This window comes from Ambystoma mexicanum, chromosome 6q (genome assembly GCF_040938575.1).
Source record: "Ambystoma mexicanum isolate Mex_15411 chromosome 6q, UKY_AmexF1_1, whole genome shotgun sequence".
Taxonomy (NCBI): domain Eukaryota; kingdom Metazoa; phylum Chordata; class Amphibia; order Caudata; family Ambystomatidae; genus Ambystoma; species Ambystoma mexicanum.
Window position 1 is genome coordinate 655,324,968 of NC_090937.1, and position 23,410 is coordinate 655,348,377.

The window sequence follows — 23,410 nt, forward strand, 5'->3', positions numbered from 1 at the left end:
TTGGTGGGTGCAAGACCAAGCCGACTGCTTTCCATTTTCCGTTGATGACTCAGAGTCCCGACGGTGGCAGTGACGCCATTTCTTCTTTCAGGAAGAGGTAGAGTGGCTCTACGAGTGGGACTGTTTCTTCTTCCACCTATTTTCTTTCTCGGGGGTGTGTCCCTCAGTTTTGACATCCGAAGACCTAAACCGTCGACCTTGACAGTGATTTTGAAGGCGGTTGACCCAGAGTGAGAGTTTTACAGCTCAATTGTGTAGGGATTTGGGTTCCATTTTGGCACACGACGGACACCTGTCAGTCCCTTGACCCGAGGCACCAGAGACACAACTCATGCGGGTCAGTGATGAACGTCTTGGTGCCACAATCGGAACACCATTTGAAACCCTGAAACCCGAGCGATCGACATCTCACATCAAGGAATTTGAAAAACAAAAAACATTTTCTGACAAAAACATTCAGTGAGTCGAAGCTCTGTGTTCCCTAGCAGCGTGTTAGCGTGCAGAAAAAAGGAACGGATGATGGGGCGTAGCAATGTGGTATTTATACAAGGCCTGACGTCACGTCCGGAACCGCCGCGCAAGATGGATCGACGGTAGGGTCGAGGTCCACTACGCCCCCTGTCGAAGATTTTCCAAAGCAGTGAAGCTGGAGGGAATATCAATCAGATGAGGAATCTGTGGGAGAAAGACAATCCATTGAAATGTAACTTACCTGCCAAGACTCCTTCTGGTGAAAAGCATTGCGTCTCCTGTGACATTGGGGCACAAGGCCTCATCCTTCTTAGAGATTTGACTCCTTAAGTTAGGGAATTCACTTGTGAACTGGTAACATCATTTACTTCATTACTTTACTAACCTCCAGTGTAGAATAAGACATTTAAATGCATTGGTGAATGTATATATCTTTATTATTGGGCAGTGTCCGATAATATCACCTGTAATTTTCATTTTTCAGAGTGTGTAGAAGGCCTATTGTTAGGCAGAAACCTGTGCAGTTCCCTTAGGGACCACTGCAAAAGATTTAAGACTACAGGTGTTAGCAGTAAACACACTTGGTAGCAGTCTGTACCACCCAGATTTACCTGGTAGCTGTGGCTGAGCAGTCAGACTTCCCTCAAGAAGAGTTAGGCAGTATGCAAAGTATACTCAATAGGCACTCAGATACAATAATACAAGCAAACACTGACCAGAGCTTGGGTATCAAAGTATATAATTATTTATTTATAACCACACAGTTGAAACAGTCCAGCACTCTTATTGTAAAATATTCTAAACACAGTTACTATTATGATATATACACCCCTTTTTCCCCTATTAGAAAATCACAGTAAGGCACCACTTCTTTTCATACAGAGGTGAGCGCTTAACTAGATTGCACTCTAATAAGTTTGTGAGAAAGGGAGGGAAAAAGACAGAATATGGAAAGGTACACCACTCTAAGATTCAGGAACACTGTTAGCAAGGCAGAAGAGCAAAAGTCAGTGGTGAGCCAAAGTCCAAAGGCTGGGCCCACTCTTAGAGAGAGCAGAGCACAAATGCGCCCAAGATCACACAGTTACACTAGGATTAGAAAGTCTTGCAGAGGGTTCAGAAAAGAGTTTAGAGAGGCTTAGAAAAGTTTAGCCAGGGTGTCCCAGGCTAACCCAGGTTCGAAAGCCGGGGGCTAAATCTACCCCGTACAGTCGGTTGCAAGGGAAGCCAGGCGGGACACGGTACCTTAAGTGGGAAGGATCCTCCAGCGGCGGCAGTTGTTCCTGGTAGTGGGTGCAAGTTGCGTCGTCGTCCAGGGGAAGAGAAGATCTCGACTTTGAGGAAAGATGACGGTCGTTACACTACCAGGGAAGAAACCAGCCGCAGAGTTTTCCGGTTAAAGGTGGTACCTGGGTTTCGCGGTCCTGGTAAAACGTGGTATCCCGGTTGCCGGGATGCTTGGCACGGGCAAGGCGGCCACGAGATACGTCGGGAAAGCGAAAAGACGGTGAAACTGGTTATCCCCACCAGTCAAAGGAAGAAGACTCTCCGGCGGGAGATCTCTGTCGTTGGGAAAAGTGGTGAGACGGTCCAGCAGGGCTCCCCCGGTCGTGGTGTCGTGGCAGGTCAGCTCAGCTTCTCCCTCGTCGGATTCTTAGGTCCTGTGGCGACTTCTGAAGTTCCAGTCCCCAAAGCCCTGCTTTTATGCAGCAAACCCCCATTCACTCAGCCTAGCTGTCACTCAAACATGCTAAGTGGTGAGCCGGCCGGCTCACCACTTGGGCCAATCAGGATGGAGTGCGACTTGAGTTGCCTAGGCAACTCAGTCCAGGGTGCCTAAATTCCCCTCCACCCCTCCTAAGTACCCCAGACATAGTGGCACCACTTTGGAGGGCTTCTGTGGAGAAGCCCGCCAAAAAGTGGAACAAAGGGCTCGACTTGGGTTGGAGTCACAGAAGAGAACACAAACACCATTTTAGAATCAAGTTTTGGCAAACAATACCAACCGGAGAATTAATATTAATCAAATAAACCGGCGGTATGTTCGAGGCTACCGTAAATAATTAAATAAAGATAGTAGCCTAAAACAATGGGAAATCCCACAGGAAAATATTTGCGGTCGAATATAAAAAGTAGTATCCAGTGCCACCGGCCAAAACTCGATCAGGGGGGACGGAGACGTGCCCCCTCGACTAACAGACCCTGGGGCAATCGAATTGCCCCAGCCAGTACGTCCACAATATGATGGTTTGTGATGGTTCGGTTCAGAATTTAAGACTAGTAAAGTCAATGGTGACTTTACATGCCCTGGGAGACAGTAGTCAGTCCCAGGGTATGGAGTCTATACTGGGGGGTCACTATGACACCCCTGTGTTACTGCACGGAGGGTGCTGTGTAACACACATCACAAAAACACATGAAACCCTATGGAGTAAAAGACCCCATAGCCCATTAAACACTTCTAGATTCAAAGAAACACACTCAAATCATGTGCAAGAGTGAGGGTAAAAGAGTCTCACTCTTGGCAAGAGAAAAAAATAAACCCCAAAAATCCAGCAAAGCTGCTGGGGGACTCGCTAGGTTAGGAAATTCAGCCTAAACAGAGAATTCTCCCTAACACCTACAATAAACAACTTTTTAACGTACCTGTATCAATTGAAGTATTGTGTATTATATTGTGTGAACTCATTGAGGGCCCCTGACCCCACTCGGGAGAATAGCCTTTACTGCTCTGCATTGCAATCTTGATTGAGTGTTGGCAAACCTCTCTAACAGTTCCCTGTTCACTAGAACTATTGGGGCCTCCCAAAATCTGTGCCCCAGGCCAGATTCTAGAAATCCATCTTAACAGCTAGGCTGAAGCCGTCAGCACGGAGGTCGAGACCACAAAGGCTGAAGGCGCCAGCATCAGGGCGGCCAGAGCCTTGGTGAAGATGTCAAGCATCTTCTCCCTGAAGGCCTCCCATTTCTATGGAGTAGAGGATAAGGCGGAAAAGATACCTGCTGAGCCTGGTCCTTTGGGGCTTCCCTGGAGTTGTGGTGCCTGGATATCTGGATCTTTGGCAGTGCTTCTTTTTGTCCTTTTGGAAAGGCAACCGTTCCTCAGTGGTGGGGTCCGCGCCTGGCAACCTCTAACTGGTTTGTTTGTCACCGCTCTCCTTGTAAGAAAAGATGAACTGCTTTGCCTCACGTTCATATAATGCCTTCGGGTGAAACGCTTGGCACACCGCTGAGTCCTGCGTGGTGCGGCCTTCCCCATGACAGTAAAGGCAGATGTAGTGTGGGTCCAAAACGGACATTTGGCATCTGCAGTCAACGTAGGGCCTGAATCCAGAGGACTTTACTGGATTCGGCATGCCATTGAATGAGAAGCACACAATTTGAGAAGAGAGGTGTTCCTAGAGTGAGCAGAGTGCACAGAAAATAGAAACTAAGATCACAGGCTCTGCACTTCTATTTATACTAGCCCCGAAGTCATGTCTGGTGCGGGGCACGGAGGCATCAGGCAGAGCCGATGTGGAGCCGTGCTGCACCCCATGGCAACAGAAATGTTTCTGAACAGCAGTTACGCTGAGAGATAGAGATCAAAGATGGGTAACCAGTAGGAGGAAGGAGCCCATTGTAAAAGGCCTTTATCAAATGGTTTTGTTAGCCATCACAATAGGTTAAGTGCTTTAAGAGGCAACTCCCTAAGACGTGGAAACTATCTTTCCGCTACATTCTTTATCCTGATAACTTTAGTTGGATTATAACTAGTTGTAGTTGAAACCCTCAGTCCCATAGGAGCTCCCCAAGTCCATTTTAATGCTTCTGCTTGTTGAACTACATTTCTGTCTCTTTTGGTACATTGATTTTCAAGCGAGATTAAGAAATTCCTTATGTTACTTTAAAGAAGGAAAACTGAACAAAGTAACTTTTACTGTGCTTAAGGCAAGATTTTACACAGTGACTCTGCTTGAAAAAGGGAGGGGAGACCATTTTGGACGTTGTTGCAGGATCAATTTGAACAAACTAGGTAAGTGTGTTGAAAAAAGTAAACTGAAAATGATCGAATAACGATATTTTTGGGATTTTAAAGTGCAAAAAAGGGCATAAACATATACGTACTGTAGAAACTATATAAAATAAGCAGCTTCCAAACTGTGGGTCTTTCAATTAAAACCACACAACAAAAGTTGAAATATGTCACAAAAGTCAAGTGGCACATTCTTATCTTTAAGATCCTGTTTAATGATCACTTTCTGTAAATGAGTTTGGTACAAAAGTAAAGTTAATTAAAAACAAACCAAATGAAAACTGTAGAGGAATTGGGAGAAGCATGGGGGAAAAAGCTGGAAACATTGGAAAGCAAGAAACAAATGTACTTGCTGGGAGAGGATCAAAAGGAAAGAGCTGAATGTTATAAGGGATTTTATTTTAAAAACAAACCGTAATTGGGAGAGAGAAAAAGAGTGCAAGAAAGACAATAGAAAACTACACAAAGAGGGGAGGAGGTATTAAAGTGCTTGAAGCCAATCTGCAAACGTGTGGCCACACAGCACTACGGTATGCACATATACATGTATAAATGCCCCTCTCTAAAATTAATATTTAGCAATGAGTTAACAATAAGAAATACCACCATCATCAAAGAAAATAATGTTATTCAGAAACACCAGTGAAACGTGGTAAAAGTGTTACCTTTAACTGTGAGATTTTCGATTCCGCATTCAAACATTATCCACCCCCATTTTTCCTGGCTGGGTCCAATCCTTGTGGAATCTGTTACAGCTGGTTGCTCGGTTTCATCTACAAACGTGAACTCATCAAGTTCTTCCAAAGTGAACAAAACCTTTGATTTCTCAAAGGGTATGGTTGTGATTGCACACGTTCCCATGTCTGGAAGAAACATACATATGACTTTTTAACAATCTCACATTTAAAAAACAAATGCATTCAGTTTTTTTTTCTCCCAGCTAGTTTATATACAGAAGGTTGAGAAAGGTTGGCTTGCTCTGATACTAAATAATACCACCATCTTAAAAGCCCCTGATAGTAAGCAGTTTGTTTGCTCAATAAAAAATAATGAACGAAATCCAAGATGCCCGCCGGAGTGTGAGGTATCTCCTCGAGCTCCGTACCACGCCCACTGATGCAGAAATAGATGTAGACAGTGAAATGCATTGGATCGTGGGAAATCCCCCCCTCCGCCCCCAGATTGTGTTAGTAGAGGATAATATAAACGGTCAGAGTTTGGAACCCCTCGGCCCCTGGAAAAAGGGCATAACAATGAAGAAACACGTTGGATGAAGATGGACGCCGGTATGAGCTCAGCGCTGGGGTAAAGACAAAAAGTGCCTGCAGCCGGGGCTAAAAGGAATACGTACCTGGGAGATGGGGATTCCAGTACTCCGCCCCAGTGGTTTGCCGGCCGAGTTTGTAAGCCTGATGCAGGAGTCAGAGACAAGATTAGCAGAGAGAAGCTTCCCACGGCCGCAGCCACTTCGGGGATGGAGAGTAAACAAAACACTGTACCCGATGGTGTAAGGGCAGCAAGACGAACTTGCAGCGATACAGTGCGAGTCACGCATAGGCGAATACCCGCTGAAGGTAAAGGGAGGGGAGGCCTCGGTGAAGAGAGGATGCAGGAACAAAGGAAAGCGCCCATTGGCATTAGGGAGGAACGTAGCACCAGTAAACAGCAAGAGGAGCAACAGCGACAAGCCCTGATCCCTGAGGTAGGTGCAGAGGACAAATACTCATGGGGGCTTGGTGGGGCCAGAAGATCCGTGTGTGGAAGGTGAGGTCGCAGCGCAGTGGCAGTGCAGGGTGACAAAGCCCTCCCCCGCTCTTTCAGGTAGAGAGCAGAGTGGACAACATTGGAGCAACCACCCAACTGAAAGCCGCAGAAGTGAGGGCAAAAGCCCTTGGGGGCTCACAGCGTCAGCTTGCCTTTGTTTTTCTGAGATACAAGCACCCTGGATAGTGAACCCACACAATTAGACTGTGAAAAGATTCTGGGGCTCGTACAAACCCCTTGATGCCAGGACCGAAAGGAAAGGTGACCCTGCAAAAAAGGGTGTGGTTCGAGAAGCAAAGGTGGGCCAAATAGAAAGGTGCTGGCGACAACACGCTGAAGAGAATAGGTGGGAGCTCTCTCATCGAGGAGGGCCCCGAAGAGATAAGAGAAATGGCGCTTGACAGCGTGTATCAAGGGATTGGAAGAGAGGATGACAGTGACTTTGCAGGACCAAATCACGAGTCTTAAGGAAGATCTAAAGAACTCCATGAAGGAGATTAGAGGGGAGATAGACACTCTAGGGAACAGGGTAGATATCACAGAGCAATGCCTCTCAGTGATCACTAATGAAGTAATGCAGAACTCAGAACTGCTGGAACAAATCCCTATGGCTACACATAATCTGGAAACGCAAACAGTGGATTTAGAGAATCGTTCCCGGAGATCAAATATTAGAATACAAGGTATGGTTGAAACAACCACGGACGCCGACCTAAAAGCTGTAATACAACAATGCTTCGCAAATCTGTTGTCGGACGCCGCACCAGAAGACATCTGCATAGACTGAATCTACAGGGTAGGTCCAAAGAGATCTGGGCAGGGGGACAGGCCCGGAGATGCTCTGGCTGCGCTTGCTTCATATGAAATCAAAGAAGGAATACTCAAGGCAGTTTGTAGCCATATGGACGTTACAGTCAATGGATCAAAGGTACTTCTCTTTCAAGACTTGGCTGCAACAAATCTACAGAAGAGGAGAGCGATGGGGCCAGTCACCAGGGTTCTGTCCGACAAAAAGATTGCCTACAAATGGACCTTTATGTTTGGTATCTTGTTCTCCTGGGATGGTAAACAGCACAGGGCTACCACATGCCCAGAAGGCCTAACCATTTTAGGTCTGGAAGAAGACGATAAAGCAACAGGAGAGGAGCGACGGGGGTCCCCAGGCAGGGAAGAAAGCCTTGGAAATGGTCAGGCTCACAAGGGAGGAGAGGAGAGAAGCTAAAAGGTCATTCCATGAAGCCACGAGGGGATGGTAAAGACTGAAGAGGACGAAGGAGGAATAATCATGGGACATGGAAAGAACACCAGTGTATGTTACGGTGTGTTGGGTGGGGGTTATAAGGTTGCTGGGACAAGAGAGGAGGCAGGAATCTGCAAGTGAAGAAACAGGCCTGGTTGGAATCGAGATACCAGACTGAATTTTGGAATCGTTTCGAGGGGTTAGTTCGCTCACATTTAGTTCTGGGTTTGAACATGGGTAGGTTGCCAAGAAGTATTGGGATGAGCCATAGGATACCAAGCCCAGGTCCTCAGAGGGAGGGGTGGGGGGTTGGAAGGGGAAATAGGTTGGAGATAGGTGGGGGGTAAGGTTGGGGAGGGGTGAGATCACAGTCCTACAGAATAGGGAGTTATCAGCTCATACAAACACGAAGGTTACATAGGCAAAAGCTCACACTAAGCCACAATGTCTATAAGAATTTTATCTCATAACATACAAGGACTGAATAACCTGATGAAGAGGAAAAAGCTAGAGATGCAGGTGAAAAGGGGGCTAGCGGATATAATCATGCTCCAAGAAACCCACATTAGAAGGGCGGACAGATCCAGGTTGCGACTGAGTCACTTTTCACAGATTTATCAAGTTAATCCAAAGGGGAAAACGGTCAGACTCACGATTGGTCTCAAGGATTCACTGGATGCCAAGGTACTTTTGTACATTAGCAGACCCCAATGGCAGATATATTTTCCTACTATTATCCATAGGGAACAGGGAGATAACTGCAAGAACATTATATGCCACCACTTAGGGTGAGATACTGCTAACTGTGGATTCAATCTAGCTTAGGATACAAAGAGAGACAGAAGCGCCCATGCAACTGGTAGCGGGACGGGGCCACCATGCACACAAAGAGACGTTTTCTAATATGGCTTTGAAAGACCCTTGGAGGGTTAAAAAAGGGAATGAGAACAGATACACATGTTTTTCACAGGTGCACCACCAAGTTCTGGAGAATAGATTACGCCTGGGGCACTCCAGGAATGATTGGGGCATTACTAGATATAGAGGTGGTTCAAATTTCACTGTCTGACCATGTCCCTATAAAGGTCACGCTAAGAGGATGGCAACAGGGCAACCGATTGTGGACACATGGACATTCCCAAAAGAGGTACTGCATAACTCTGGGGAACGCTGAGAGGGAAAATCAAAATTAATTACTATTTCCAAACAAATACTACGCAGGGAGTGTCCTTGGAAAATGTATGGGACGCTTTTAAAGCAGTGATTGGGGGGAGTTGATATCACTCAAAGCGCAAAGATCTAAACAGGGACAGGTTGGAAAAGGAGTGAGGACATACATCAAGGCACAAACTGAACTAGCTGAGAAAAGGAACAGTGAGGGATATAAAAAAATAAAAGACGCCAACAGACAGTTAGAACTACTCCGCACAGGACAAGCTGAGAAATCCTGACTTAATATAAAGCAACGTTACTATATCGAAGCTAAAACGGCCGAACAATTACTTGCAAGACAATTGAAAAGACAAAATTCAAATCCCATATTGATGGTATAAAACAAGGCGACAGATCTATAGCGACGGAAACTGGCAATATTGTAAAATCCTTCTCTTCATAATATAAGCAACTGTACGCCAGGGAATGCCCGAATCTGGTAGCGATAAGGAAGTTCCTCAATGAACTACAGATGCCAAAAGTAACTTTGGCAGACAGGGAGGTATTAGAAGGAGACATAAGAGAAGAGGTAGAAGAAATGATAAAGGGGCGCCCGAGAAATAAGGCGGCAGGGCCAGATGGCTTCTCAGCAGTCTTTTATAGACATTCAACTCCCGTTTTAATGAAAGTATTAAACTCATTTCGACATGGGGCGTGGCTAAGGCGGCCATGTAGAGGGACGTGCTCCGAAGGAGCTCCCGTGATCCTGTGTCGATCCGTCGGAATAAGAGTGTCTGCAGGTCCCTGCTGGCATTGGAAAACAATATCCCTGCCTATGATAGTAGGAAGCCCACTCACTGAAATTGTGGGACATGTGCGTTGCACTGCTGCAAGATCCAGGCGTTCGAGTTTAAGAGCGAAGCAAAATGGCGGCGCGAACAAAGGGAGCTTCAGGACATCTGCAGATGCCGCTACAATAATGGAACGAGAGCCCTGCTGATCGTTATAGTACCCGTAGATGTGTGCACCCGAGCGGGCGCATACACGGCTGGAGCTTATTAAGATCTGCGGATAGAAAAAGCAAACTGATGGCAGGCGCAGTCCCGCGGTGAAGCCGCCGATGGAAGTTGCCATAGATACATTGTATCAATATCTCCGAAGAGACGAGCGCTGCGCCTGGAGAATGGTGCTGGTAAGCAGTCTGGCTACAAAGTAGCAGTGGCCCCTGGGATTGGAGCAAAGGGAAATACAGCAGTGGCAGCACACTGGGAAACTGGAGACCAGATTTGAACACTAAAGGGGCTGTTTACAGCTCAGCACAGAAGCCCCACACAACCCACACTGCAGGAAGTTGTGCTGCTCGTGGGAAGTGTGGTGGCCAGCGCGGTGAGGCGTGCCAAAACACTGGAAACCAGGCACACTTTGGAGGGCCATCTCCTAGAAGTATAGGTGGCATTGCACCCAGAAGCCAGACAACAGAAGAGACCAATCTGGGGCAATTGCTGTTCCCCAGCCACAACATAAGGCTCACTCCCCAGTTTAGGACTGTGAGGCCAACATTTCTGGGCTGGTCTGTGGACTGGACGGCTGCCGGGGCCAACGGAGTGTCGAAAGGGGAGTGCACTGGGCAGCTGGGTGTACATGACCACCGGCCAACTGAAGGACTACAAAATACAAGCGGTGCGACATGTAGGGTGCGAAGATACGTGGGAGGACACAGCCCACTCTGGAAGGGAAGCAAGCAAAAGGCCACACCAGAATACAGCGGTAGCGGCCCCTGCAACGCCAAGAGGGGCCCGACGCCATGCAGACCTTTAGCACGAAGGGTGGCACTGCTGGCTCACGCCCGCACAATATAGCATGGCGACTTCTAAAGTGGTCAGACCCAGAAACCAACAACCCACGCTGGAGGCCTATGCTAAATCGTCCCCCGGTGCAGAGGGGAGCAAAAACAAGGATACCACTACGGCAGCAGCGGAGACACCGGGCACGATCCAGGAAGTGCTGGCGGCGATAGTGGATCTGAAAATAGCCTGGGAAACCAAACTGGGCCTGGCAATGACTGAACTGAATGAGGGCCTGGACCTAAAGGTCGGAGCAGTCCAGGAGGAAGTTAATCTCCTGAGACAGCACGTGCGGACGCTTGCTGAGCGTACTGGAAACTTGGAAAAGGAAGTGGCCCCCGAACACAGCGGCATGTGCCGCCCACAGGTCGGAACGCCATGCCCTTGTGCAGAGGGTAGGCAACCTGGAAAGCAGGGCGGAGGAGGCGGAAGGGCGCGCTCGGCGCAATAACATTCGTATTGTTGGCCTGCCGGAAGGAATAGAGGGCCCTAATCCGACAGAATATGTGGAAACCATGCTCCTACAGGAGATAACTGGCGGTGCATTGACCCAGGGGTTTGCAGTTGAGAGGGCTCATAAGGCCTTGGCGAGGAGACCGCCCCCCAGGAACTCCCCCACGGCCACTGATCGCCAAGATTCTGAATTACCGAGACCGGGAGAAGATACTTGAATTTTTCCAGAGGGGAGGGAAGATCGAGAGAGGGTCGGCGACGATCACGGTGTACCCGGACTATACTTTGCACGTGCAGCGCAGCAGGAGGAACTACGGGACGGTGAAAAGGAGGTTGAGAGAGGCAGGCCACCGTTACATGTTGCTCTACCCAGCCAAATTGAAAGTGTTCCACAAGAACAAAACTCTGTTTTTTGAGACGCCGAGAGATGCAATGGACTGGCTGGACATGCAGGGTCGCCCCCAGGAACCGGATGTCCAGACGGGAATCGCAGGAGATAAGTAGTGCGCGAATGGGCCATTCCTTGGGATATGGCTCAGACACTGGGACTTGAGTATAGCGTTTTAAAATAAAGCTTGTGGGAATGTGTTGTAACAAACATGGGCCGGTGGGACCCGTGAAACTCAATAATCCAAGTCCAGGTGAGCAGGGGCTCCTGGAGGGCAATCCTAACACCCCTTAGTAGTATATTTAGTTAGGTCACTGGTAGTACGGTGACGACCCGCGGGATCCTAGTCCTCGTTTACGGCGCCGGCAGCCAAGGCGCTGTTGACACTGCTGACAGACCTTGGCCTAGAGGATGTGTGGAGACGATTGCACCCAGCGGACAGGCAGTATTTGCACTATGCAGCACCTCTGCACCTTTACACGAGGCTGGATTATGTGTTTGCGGATGCCGGGATTATGGGAGAAATGGTGGGCGCGGAATACAAGGCCCGGGTGCTGACCGACCATTCACCTTTGGTCGTCGAATGGCGACATCAACCCCCCAGAGCGCGGATCCCGACATGGAGGCTCAGAACTGAGGCCTTACAGCATGGGTGCACAACATACGGCCCGCGGGCCAGTTGCGGCCCGCCATGCTCTTTTGTCCGGCCCGCGAGGCACAAAGACTTTCCTAATGGAGGGCGGCCCGGGGCCGCCCTCCATTAGGAAAGTCTTTGTTGTCTTCCGGGCCGGACAAAACGCTGGCCGTCATTGGCTCAGCACACATGCACCAAGTTGCTCCTACGAGCCACGTAGTGTGTGTGTGCTGACCCAATGGCGGGCCAGCACTACGGCTGGCGTGGTCCATAAGGCTTGATGCCGGAAGGCATTTCAGCCTTGGACCACGCCAGCCGTAGTACGATTCCAGCGTTCCTGCCGCTTACCTGCCTTCCAGTTCCAGCACGTCTCCGGTAAGTGCTCTGTTTGTGTGTCGGGTCTGTTTTACTTTGTTTGTGTGTGTATGTTGCGATGGGGGGGGGGTCGGATGTGTATAAATGTTGGAATTTTAATGTATTTTATGTGTATGTTGAGATGCGGGGGCGGGGGGGTGTCGGATGTGTATGTTGTGTGTATGTTGAGATGCGGGGGTAGGGGGGTCGGATGTGTATGAATGTTGGAATTTTAATGTATTTTGTGTGTATGTTGAGATGCGGGGGTGGGGGGGTCGGATGTGTATGAATGTTGGAATTTTAATGTATTTTGTGTGTATGTTGAGATGCGGGGGTGGGGGGGTCGGATGTGTATGAATGTTGGAATTTTAATGTATTTTGTGTGTATGTTGAGATGCGGGGGTGGGGGGGTGTCGGATGTGTATGAATGTTGGAATTTTAATGTATTTTGTGTGTATGTTGAGATGCGGGGGTTGGGGGGTCGGATGTGTATGAATGTTGGAATTTTAATGTATTTTGTGTGTATGTTGAGATGCGGGGGTCGGATGTGTATGAATGTTGGAATTTTAATGTATTTTGTGTGTATGTTGAGATGCGGGGTGGGGGGGTCGGATGTGTATGAATGTTGGAATTTTAATGTATTTTGTGTGTATGTTGAGATGCGGGGGTGGGGGGGTCGGATGTGTATGAATGTTGGAATTTTAATGTATTTTGTGTGTATGTTGAGATGCGGGGGTGGGGGGGTCGGATGTGTATGAATGTTGGAATTTTAATGTATTTTGTGTGTATGTTGAGATGCGGGGGTGGGGGGGTCGGATGTGTATGAATGTTGGAATTTTAATGTATTTTGTGTGTATGTTGAGATGCGGGGGTGGGGGGGTGTCGGATGTGTATGAATGTTGGAATTTTAATGTATTTTGTGTGTATGTTGAGATGCGGGGGTGGGGGGGGTCGGATGTGTATGAATGTTGGAATTTCAATGTATTTTGTGTGTATGTTGAGATGCGGGGGTGGGGGTGTCGGATGTGTATGAATGTTGGAATTTCAATGTATTTTGTGTGTATGTTGAGATGCGGGGGTGGGGGGGTGTCGGATGTGTATGAATGTTTTGATTTGAATGTTTTTTGTGTGCTGAGTTGGGGGGTGGGGGTTCGGGTCTGTATGGGTGCATGTTTGTGTGTGTGCTGAGTTGGGGGTGGGGGATTCGGGTCTGTGTGTGTGCTGCGTTGGGGGGCGGGGGTTCGGGTCTGTATGGGTGCATGGTGTATGCTTGAGAGTGTGCTGAGTTGGGGGCAGGGGGGTTCGGGTCTGTATGGGTGCATGCTTGAGAATGTGTGTGCTGCGTTGGGGGGCGGGGGGGTTCGGGTCTGTATGGGTGCATGCTTGAGAGTGTGTGCTGAGTTGGGCGGGGGGTTCGGGTCTGTATGGGTGCATGGTGTATGCTTGAGAGTGTGCTGAGTTGGGGGGCAGGGGGGGTTCGGGTCTGTATGGGTGCATGCTTGAGAATGTGTGTGCTGCGTTGGGGGCGGGGGGTTCGGGTCTGTATGGGTGCATGCTTGAGAGTGTGTTTGGGGTATAGTGTTTGGTTGGGGGTGAGGGGGCCATGGGGCATAGTGTTTGGTTTGGGTGAGGGGGCCATGGGGCATAGTGTTTGGTTGGGGGTGAGGGATAGGGGGCATAGTGTTTGCTTGGTGGGTGAGGGGCAGGGGGCATAGTGTTTGCTTGGTGGGTGAGGGACAGGGGGCATAGTGTTTGCTTGGTGGGTGAGGGACAGGGGGCATAGTGTTAAGTTGGGGGTGGGAGCCATGGGGCATAGTGTTTGGTTGGGGGGTGAGGGACAGGGGACATAGTGTTTGCTTGGTGGGTGAGGGACAGGGGGCATAGTGTTTGCTTGGTGGGTGAGGGACAGGGGGCATAGTGTTTGGTTGGGGGTGAGGGGGCCATGGGGCATAGTGTTTGCTTGGGGGTGAGGGACAGGGGGCATAGTGTTTGGTTGGGGGTGAGGGACAGGGGGCATAGTGTTTGGTTGGGGGGTGAGGGACAGGGGGCATAGTGTTTGCTTAGGGGTGAGGGACAGGGGGCATAGTGTTTGCTTGGTGGGTGAGGGACAGGGGGCATAGTGTTTGCTTGGGGGTGAGGGACAGGGGGCATAGTGTTTGGTTGGGGGTGAGGGACAGGGGGCATAGTGTTTGCTTGGGAGGTGAGGGACAGGAGGCATAGTGTTTGGTTGGGGGTGAGGGACAGGGGGCATAGTGTTTGCTTGGGGGGTGAGGGACAAGGGGCATAGTGTTTGCTTGGGGGGTGAGGGGGCCATGGGGCATAGTGTTTGGTTGGGGGTGAGGGATAGGGGGCATAGTGTTTGCATGAGGCGTGGGGGCCATGGGGCATAGTGTTTGGTTGGGGGTGAGGGGGGCCATGGGGCATAGTGTTTGCATGAGGCGTGGGGGCCATGGGGCATAGTGTTTGGTTGGGGGTGAGGGGGGCCATGGGGCATAGTGTTTGCATGAGGCGTGAGGGCCATGGGGCATAGTGTTTGGTTGGGGGTGGGAGCCATGGGGCATAGTGTTTACTTGGGGGTGAGGGGGCCATGGGGCATAGTGTTTGCTTGGGAGTGAGGGACAGGGGGCATAGTGTTTGCTTGGCGGGTGAGGGCCATGGGGCATAGTGTTGCACTCCATGAGTGAACTCAATAATAAAGCTAAAACAGGCACAGTTAGGAGATGTAGATCCTTTGCTTGAGGAAACCTGACTCAACGAAGGCCATACTCCTCTTGGGCAACCCAAACAGCAAACTATAGCAGTCCAAAATAACGGAATGTCAAATCAATGGTCAATAAAATATATATAATTTAATTAAACAGACGATATACAATAACTAAATCGAAATAAATTATAACAATGGAAAATGTGTAGTACAAAATGTAAGTTTGAAATGCAATAAAAATCGTTACCCCTCAAAAACATATTCTTTTACCATGTGTTTAATACAAATTGGGGGTTGAAAAAGCCTCCTGACATGTCCCGCCTACCGCCCCGCCCACTTTTACTTTTCGGCCCACTATAGCCCTCATGTAAGGTACTTTCGGCCCTCTGTCAAAATCAGTTGTGCACCCCTGCCTTACAGGATTCGGGATTTCGAGAGGACCTGAGGGAGGCCATTGAGGAATATTTTGAAATTAATACCGGCAGTGTACGCTCCAAGGGAACAGTATGGGAAGCATTCAAGGTGGTGGTGCGCGGGGTGGCTATATCCAAATCCAAAGGGCTCCAAGGGGGTATTGAACGGGAACGGCAAGAAACAGAAAGAGAGCTAGAGGGCTTGGTACACAGAGGGGGGGGGGGGCACCAGTGGGGACAGCGCCAGGATTAGAGAGTTACAGATGACCTGTAGTGAACTCTGGGACAGATTATGTAGACTAAATTACAAGAAATATACAGAGAGGCTACATGCAGGGGGAGACAAGCCAGGTAGACTACTAGCCTGGTTATACAAAAATGAGACCCCCCGTCCGATGATCAGAGAGGTCAGGGACGCGGAAGGCCAAATCCATAATACCCAGGAAGAAGTAAACTGGGAGTTCCTTAAGTATTATAGACGACTATATGAGGATGCAGGGGAAGAAATGAGCCAAGAAATACAGGAAACAATAGAGGACATAGAGCTGCCCACCTTAGATGATTTGGTACGCGCAGCGCTAGACGCCCCCATCACCTCAGATGAATTGGAGACGGTGATCGAACACCTGCCCACATGTAAAGCGCCTGGGTCGGATGGGTTACCCAGTGAGTTTTATAAAACATATAAGCAGGAGCTACTTCAGCCGCTACTCACCATGCTTAATGAGGTATATGAGCAAGGGGAACTGCCAGCATCTCTCCGTGAGGCATTAATCATCCCGCTCCTGAAACCAGGCAAGCCAGACACGGACTGTGGGTCTTACATGCCCCTGTCTATGCTCAATCAAGACAGTAAAATACTCACGGCAGTGCTGGCTAATAGGTTAAAGAGGGTAATTGGCAAACTGATACATACAGACCAAACAGGCTATGTCCCCGGTAGAAACATTACAGATAACCATAGGAGGCTACACCATATCATTGATCAGGCTGAGCGAGACCCGGGTGAGATGGCTATCGTGTCATTGGACGCGGTCAAAGCATTCGAGTGCGGTGGCCATGGCTGAAAGCGTCCCTGAAGGGATATGGGATAGGGCCAGGATATACCAGATGGGTCCAGATGTTATATAGCTCCCCGATTGCGAGAGTTAAAACGGGAACCATAATCTCTGATAAATGGCAGCTCAGCAGGGGGACCAGACAGGGATGTCCCTGGTCGCCCATGTTATACATTTTGGCATTAGAGCTGCTGGCAATATGCCTGCGACAACAATGCGGGGAGGTGGGGATCCGAACGACAGGCGGCACACATCTGATATCATTGTACGCAGACGATGTGCTCCTCTATCTGCGCTACCCTGAGGAGAACCTGCAGTATGTGTTGGAGGTGATGAACCGTTATGCCACCCTCTCGGGAATATCGGTGAACCCCGGAAGTCCAGTTTGGTCCCCTTGGGTAGATATAGGAACACCACACTGGAGAGATTACCCATCCTGCAGATACCCTGGCAGCCTGTGACAATCCGGTATCTGGGCGTAAACATTTACCATAAGATAGAGATAGAGCACAAACACAATACAGTCGGGGCAGTCGAGGGCTTTAAGAATAGCATGGTGTTCTGGTCTTGGCTACCCCTGGGCATGATGGGAAGAGCAGCCCTGCTCATAATGGTGGTTTTGCCCAGACTTTTGTATTTTTTTGTGGATGTCCCGTTCTTGGTTCCCAGATGTTTTTTTGTGAGACTTCACAGCATGCGTAGGGGCTTCCTATGGGGCAACTCCAGGAATAGGGTTGCCCTGTGGAAATTGCAAAACACAAATGATAAGGGGGGCATAAACCTGCCAGATTTTGAATTGTACTACTTAGCGGGACAGCTGTTATATGTGGCTAGGTGGTTGTCTGCGGAGGACTCTGCGGAAGCCAGGCTTTTACGAGGCGACTCTGCCCCTTACTTCCTAAATGAGACAGTGTGGCTGCATAGAACAAAAGTGGCGGAGAGGGGAAGATTGTTGATGCTGGGCTGGGAGATCTGGCACAGAGCATGGAGAACAGTGGGCGACCCAGACCCGCTCTCACAGCAAGTCCCGCTGGTGGCGCTATGTGGGGCAGACTCCCAACTGCTTAAAGGGGTCCACAGATACTGGGAACCGGTGGGCATAGCTACCCTCAGAGATATATGGCAGGACGGAGAGGCAGTGGAATTTCAGAAACTGCAGCAGGAGACGGGTGCATGGAGGCAGATATATTACCTACACTAGACTTATCAAACAGGTGAGAGAGAGGTGGCCTGAGACGGTGTTAACGGAAGAACCTGATGCCACTTTGGAAATGATGTATGACGTCTCTGAGGGGGGGCACAAAATATCAAGGATATATGAGCTCCTGAGGACGAAGGCAGGGAAGGAGCTGCCCCAACTGAGGAATGCCAGGGAGGAGGAGGTGGGAGAACCTATGACAGAGGGACAGTGGGATAGAGCCCAAAGGTACCACAAGAAGGTGTCCCGGAACGCAAGGCTCCAGCAGATCCAGCTGTATGTCACCCATAGAGCCTATTTGACCCCCGGAAGAATAGCCAGGTTTGGAGGCTCGGCTATACAGAAATGCCCCAGGTGCGGGGAGGCGGAGGCAGGGTTGCTGCACATGTTCTGGGCCTGCCCTGAGATACAGAGATTCTGGGAAAAAGTAAGGGTGAGAATGGCTGGCGGGGGAGTGGAGCTGGAGGTGAGGTCTGCTGGGGCATGCATGCTTGGGAGTTTTCCCAGGTCACGTACTTCAAAACATATCAGTAAAATGAAAGATCTGGCCTACGTTCTGGCCAAGCGCAGAATCGCAATGAGTTGGAAAGTGGCCCACAGGCCTAGGGTGGAGATTTGGTGGGCGGACCACTTGTGATGGGCGGAAGCAGAAACTGCGGTATGGTTTGAAGCTGTTACCAGGAGGAGAGGAGGAAGTAGGCCCCCTGATAGGCTGGAGGCAACTGGTGACCTCAATGGCGAACCCTCACCAAGACAATCACGAAACAGAAGACTCAGATGAGTCGATGAGCACTGAGATTCCCGTAGATGCTCATGTAGATGGCACAGATGTGACGGCTCGAGTTTAGGGGGAGAGAGGAGGACAGTAAATATCTCTGTGTAATATGACATGAGACACGGACTATGAATGCCCTCAAAGGTTGTAATGTTGTTTGATTTTGAAATAATAAAAATTGTTAAAAAAAAACTAATTTTGACATAGTGGGAAGATAACACAGCCCATGACAGAAGCAAAGGTGATCTTGTTTGGGAAACCGAATAAAGACTTGACATAGTGCAGTTCCTAACGGCCTATAGCACTACTAAATATAGATGCTGAAATAAATACAGGGATCCTAGCCACAAGATTGACAAATATTCTCCCTTATCTGATAGGACAAGATCAATCAGGATTCATAATGGGGAGACATACATGGGACAACAAAAGAAGTGTTATACACCGTACAGAGAAAATATCAATTAAGCACGTCCCAGCGACTCTGATCTCCCTAGATGCCGATAGATGCCGAAAAGGCATTCAATATAGAGTTGAATGGCCATATTCGTTTGAGACAATGGAGCACATGGGGTTTGGTCCGAACTTTTTGCAGATGATAGAAGTAAACTACAATGATCCATAAATGCGCCTCTATTCATTCACGGTTATCCAATGTCACAAACATTAACGCGGGACAAGACAAGGCTGTTCTCTATCTCCCCCCCTATTATACGCAATCTACTTGGAAACATTGTTATTTTCGATTGGATCAAATCAAGAGACAAGGGGCATCCCTTTCAGAGAGGAAGTGCACAAGACAGCGGCATATGCAGAGGATATTTTGATGACGTTTGTAGAACCCGAAACATCAATCCCAGCACTAGTAGCAATATTGGGAGAGCAAGAGAAGTTGTCAGGCCACAAAATAAATATGACAAAATCTGAATTACTAGGATTGGGTCTGTCAAGAGACCAAACATCTAATATGCACACATTCTCACCCTTTCGAAAATCCGAAAGCAACCTAACATATCTAACATACTTAGGGGTAAAACTGACAAGTAATGTCGCTCATCTTTACAAAGCAAATTACCATGACTCAAAGAAAACAAGGGAAGATTTTAATAGATGGACCCCCCTCAAGGTGTCTCGGATGGGTTGTATTACCACAGTTAGGTGACTCTACCTAGATTACTTTATCTTTTCCAGGCCATCCCAATCCCGATTCTTCAAATATTCTTTTAAATGATCAATAAAGTGATAAAGTTTGTCTGGCAAAACAAACGCCCCAGAGTCCCCTATGATTTGCTAATAACACCTAGGCACAAAGGGGGTCTAGGTTTACCAAGCATGAGTAGATATTATGAAGCAGCACAATTGCGAGTGATTCGCAAATGGCTTACAAATAGCAGGGACAAAATATGGGCACAAATGGATAGAGCAATAACCGGTACATCGCTGACAGGTCTGCTGTGGCTACCAGAAAGGGAAAGACCCCTGAGCTCTCGACGGAGAATGTAATAAAGATGACCTGTAATGGGACCGACGGCTGAAGAAGTAACACTTATCGATGCGCGCCTCCCCACTTACTTCCCTATTCGAGGATCCTCAATTCTCCCCAGGTATGCTAAAAGGAGCATTTAGTCAATGGCGAAAACAAGAATGCCTGAAGATAGCAGACATGACATGGGGTGGTGATATAGTGACATTCGAACAGTGTAAGAAACATATAGGCCTAAAAGAGACCGATAGATTTGAATATAGCCGGATGAGACATTGGCTGATGCAACCTCAAGTCAGGCAAGCAGCAGTGAGACTGCTAACGCATTTCTAGACATACATAACCACCCATATGGGGGATAACAATTAGTGTCACAACTGTATCCGATACTACAAACCTGTAGCCCCAAAAACACCCGGCCATATAAAACAGCATGGGAGGGAACAACAGAGGAAAACATCTCACAGGAACATTGGGAAGAACTATGGAGGGATATTCCGAAATTTACTATGTCCATACAATTGAGAGAGATTTGGTACAAGATGACACAATGGCAAAAGACTACATAAAATGTACATTACAATATCGCAAAACTGTTGGAGGGGATAAAATGAGAATAGGAGATGCAATGAGAAAAGGGACTGGAGACATATTTGGTGGGAGTGCCCCAAGATCAAGGGATTCTGGGATTCTGGGATGACGTGAAATTACAGATGAAGAATATGCACACAGGAATACGCTCCTTCGATGGGAGGAGGTTTATGTGGGCTACTTGGCCCAGAATCGCCCCAAATCCCAAAACCATTTAAAAAAGCCCTAATGATCCTACTAATAGCGGTGTGGCTGGTGATAGCAAGAAACTGGAAATGCTCAGACAACCACCTCCGCCCCCACCCAGACGATAACCTTGGTTGCATAAGATATAGGAGATACCATCAATGGAATGGATAACATACAGGATTCAGAGGGAAGCTGATAAGTTCAGAGGGGGCTGGGGGGGAAATGTTGAACTATTTGAAAAGTGATTTTATGATACAATGGTGCCTGCAAAACATGCAGATATTGAAAACTAGAAGCCACATGTAGAGCCGACTCACAGAGCTGACTAAATCGCATAGCTACCTTCATGGATTTAGGTTCAAAGGTACCGTGATCTGGAGGCAGGGTAGTTGGGAGGGGGGAGGATGTGTTGTTTGTTTGTACTGATTAACAAAAATGCCAATGAAAATAATAAAAAATAAAATAAAAACATGAATAAACATGTAGCAAGGACCTTAAAAGGATGATAATTATATTAGGCCCACACGTTTATGTGTGATTGCCACACAGTTAAAGTCGTTTTTCACTTTATAATGGAAGCAGGGGTTGACATTTACTCTGTGTTGCCAAATTGCATTTTACAATCCGTGGAACTGATGATGTACGACAGCATGTATTTTGAAAAGTAGAACACAGGTGGGGATGTGTACATTTCTTAGCGCTGCTCTAAACAGCTATTCAGAGCAAATATACCTCTGACTCACTAGAGTCCTTCAGTCATTGTGCACCTGACCGCTCAGTACAACCGAAGGGCAAACGGTTTGGTTTAGTAGGCTAAGTGTCTTGGAAAAACAAAATGATAAAATAAACCTTTGTCAATGGTTTACATGTGCCGAAGAACTTGAGGGTACGCTGAGAGGCTGCTGGGTGACTGGCACTCAGTGTTGAATTCAATTTGGTAACAGAAGGGGGCAGAATGCTGGATGTAAATATGTTGGTGGTTGTACAGAGGAAACAGTACAAGTACAAACAGAAATATGATGGTACATGAAAATTGGAAAATCTAGATGTAAAACAGTTACCTGTGGTAAAGTGATCAATGTCAGATTTCTTACCAATTTTTTTCTCATACCCTTGCGACCATGTCTACAGGAGAAGGTGGGGAGGGCTATTCATTTACTTACATGATGAAAGTAAGTGGACATGGATCGCGTTGTAAAGGTGCCTGGATATTCAAAAGGTGTTGCAGGAGTGGAGTGTGGATGCAATGATGACTGGACAGAATACAGCCATAAGAATCCTGAGTGTTGGGTAAGTAGTATTGATTCATTGACCACAGGCCCCTGATTCTTCTTTTATCGACTCACTTATTGGTGCCTGTAAGGGAGTTTTACTAAAATTCTACTAAATTCCAGCTGCTGTAGGACTGTAGAAGACTCACTTAGGAATACATGGCTCCAACTCTTTGGTTTGGCCTGAACTACCCAAAAGCTTTGGTAGATATGCTCGAGCAGCCAGGCTTAGTGTAGGAGGGAGAAGGGCTGTAGTTAAGTACAAAGACCCCAGAGAAAGCTTACAGTCAAGACTACAACGTACACACTGTAGTTTCATAAAAATATGGTTATTTATTATAAACACTAAGGCAACTAAGACATTATTAGGGTTTCAGGTAAGTAAACTTATTCACATATATACAATAAGACATTGGATGAGCATTACTCAATTCACTGGTAGACTTTAGATGATAAACAGGTAAGTAGTCAGAGTAGCATTCAAGTTAGCAAATACACTCTTTAACCAACATTCAATATAATACAAGGATACTGGTGAGTAACTTCTAGGCAGCCTATACTTTAGGAAGTCTGGCCTATCTGGGGATGAGTGTTTCAAAGTCAGCTGGGGCACTGGGTGAGCAGGGCCCGTGTGCGGAAAACAAAGGAGGGCATCGAAAGAACAAAGCAGCCATCTTCCCCTCCCTGTGCCTCTTTCACTTTCTACCACCAAAACACTTACTCTTATCACTGTCCCTTGACCTCTGATAATAGCCTGTCTGTACCCCCTTTCCTTCTTGTCCTCTCCTCCGTCTCCCTCCCTCCCTCCCCAGTACTATATCGGTTCAGTCACTGACCCTCTAAGATAGTCACTTGTTTTGTTCCTCTCCTCTTCCCCTCCCCTCCCCTCCCTCTTCCCCTCCCCTCCCCCTCCCCCCCTCCTCTTGTCATTCTTGCACTGCAACAATTGCTGACAGGCATAGTAATGTTACTGTTAGTATTGTTCTCCTCTTTTTTCCTTCCCCACCTCTCCCTTACTTGAACTATCTGTTATGATATGATAGTTTCTTTCTCACATTCTGAAGTGTTTCAAGGACCTGTAAGAATGTAACTATATTTTCCCATGCTCCCTTCCGCCTTGAAGCGCTTTGAAACACATTGTGTATAGGCGCTATACAAATAAACAATCCATCAGATACTGTCTAAGTTAAATGTTCAGCAGGATTCATCAATGTTGCAAGTAGATAAAATGAATAAAGAGGGATCAGGGAGGTTGGCTAGACTCCCTTGTGGATTGTAGCCCAAAGGACCAATGTCCTTAGTCCGGGGAGAACACTATTGGGTTTTCCCCCCTAAAATGTCTCAAGAAGCTCAGGAGGAGTACAGATCAACACAGCAGGCACCCAGGTAAGCACCTAGGAGGGGGACAGCACC

General features: G+C 48.0%; 1 protein-coding gene across 11 annotated transcripts in view; it reads right to left on the minus strand.

Annotated features, from left to right (window-relative positions):
• Positions 1-23,410, minus strand: part of BLTP1 (bridge-like lipid transfer protein family member 1) — a 2,946,455-nt gene that overhangs the window by 1,745,658 nt on the left and 1,177,387 nt on the right. For all 11 annotated transcript variants that reach the window (XM_069631149.1, XM_069631145.1, XM_069631146.1 and 8 more), the window contains exon 35: positions 5,152-5,349. In XM_069631149.1, coding sequence (XP_069487250.1) covers positions 5,152-5,349 — 198 coding nt within the window. The remainder of the gene's footprint in view (positions 1-5,151; positions 5,350-23,410) is intronic.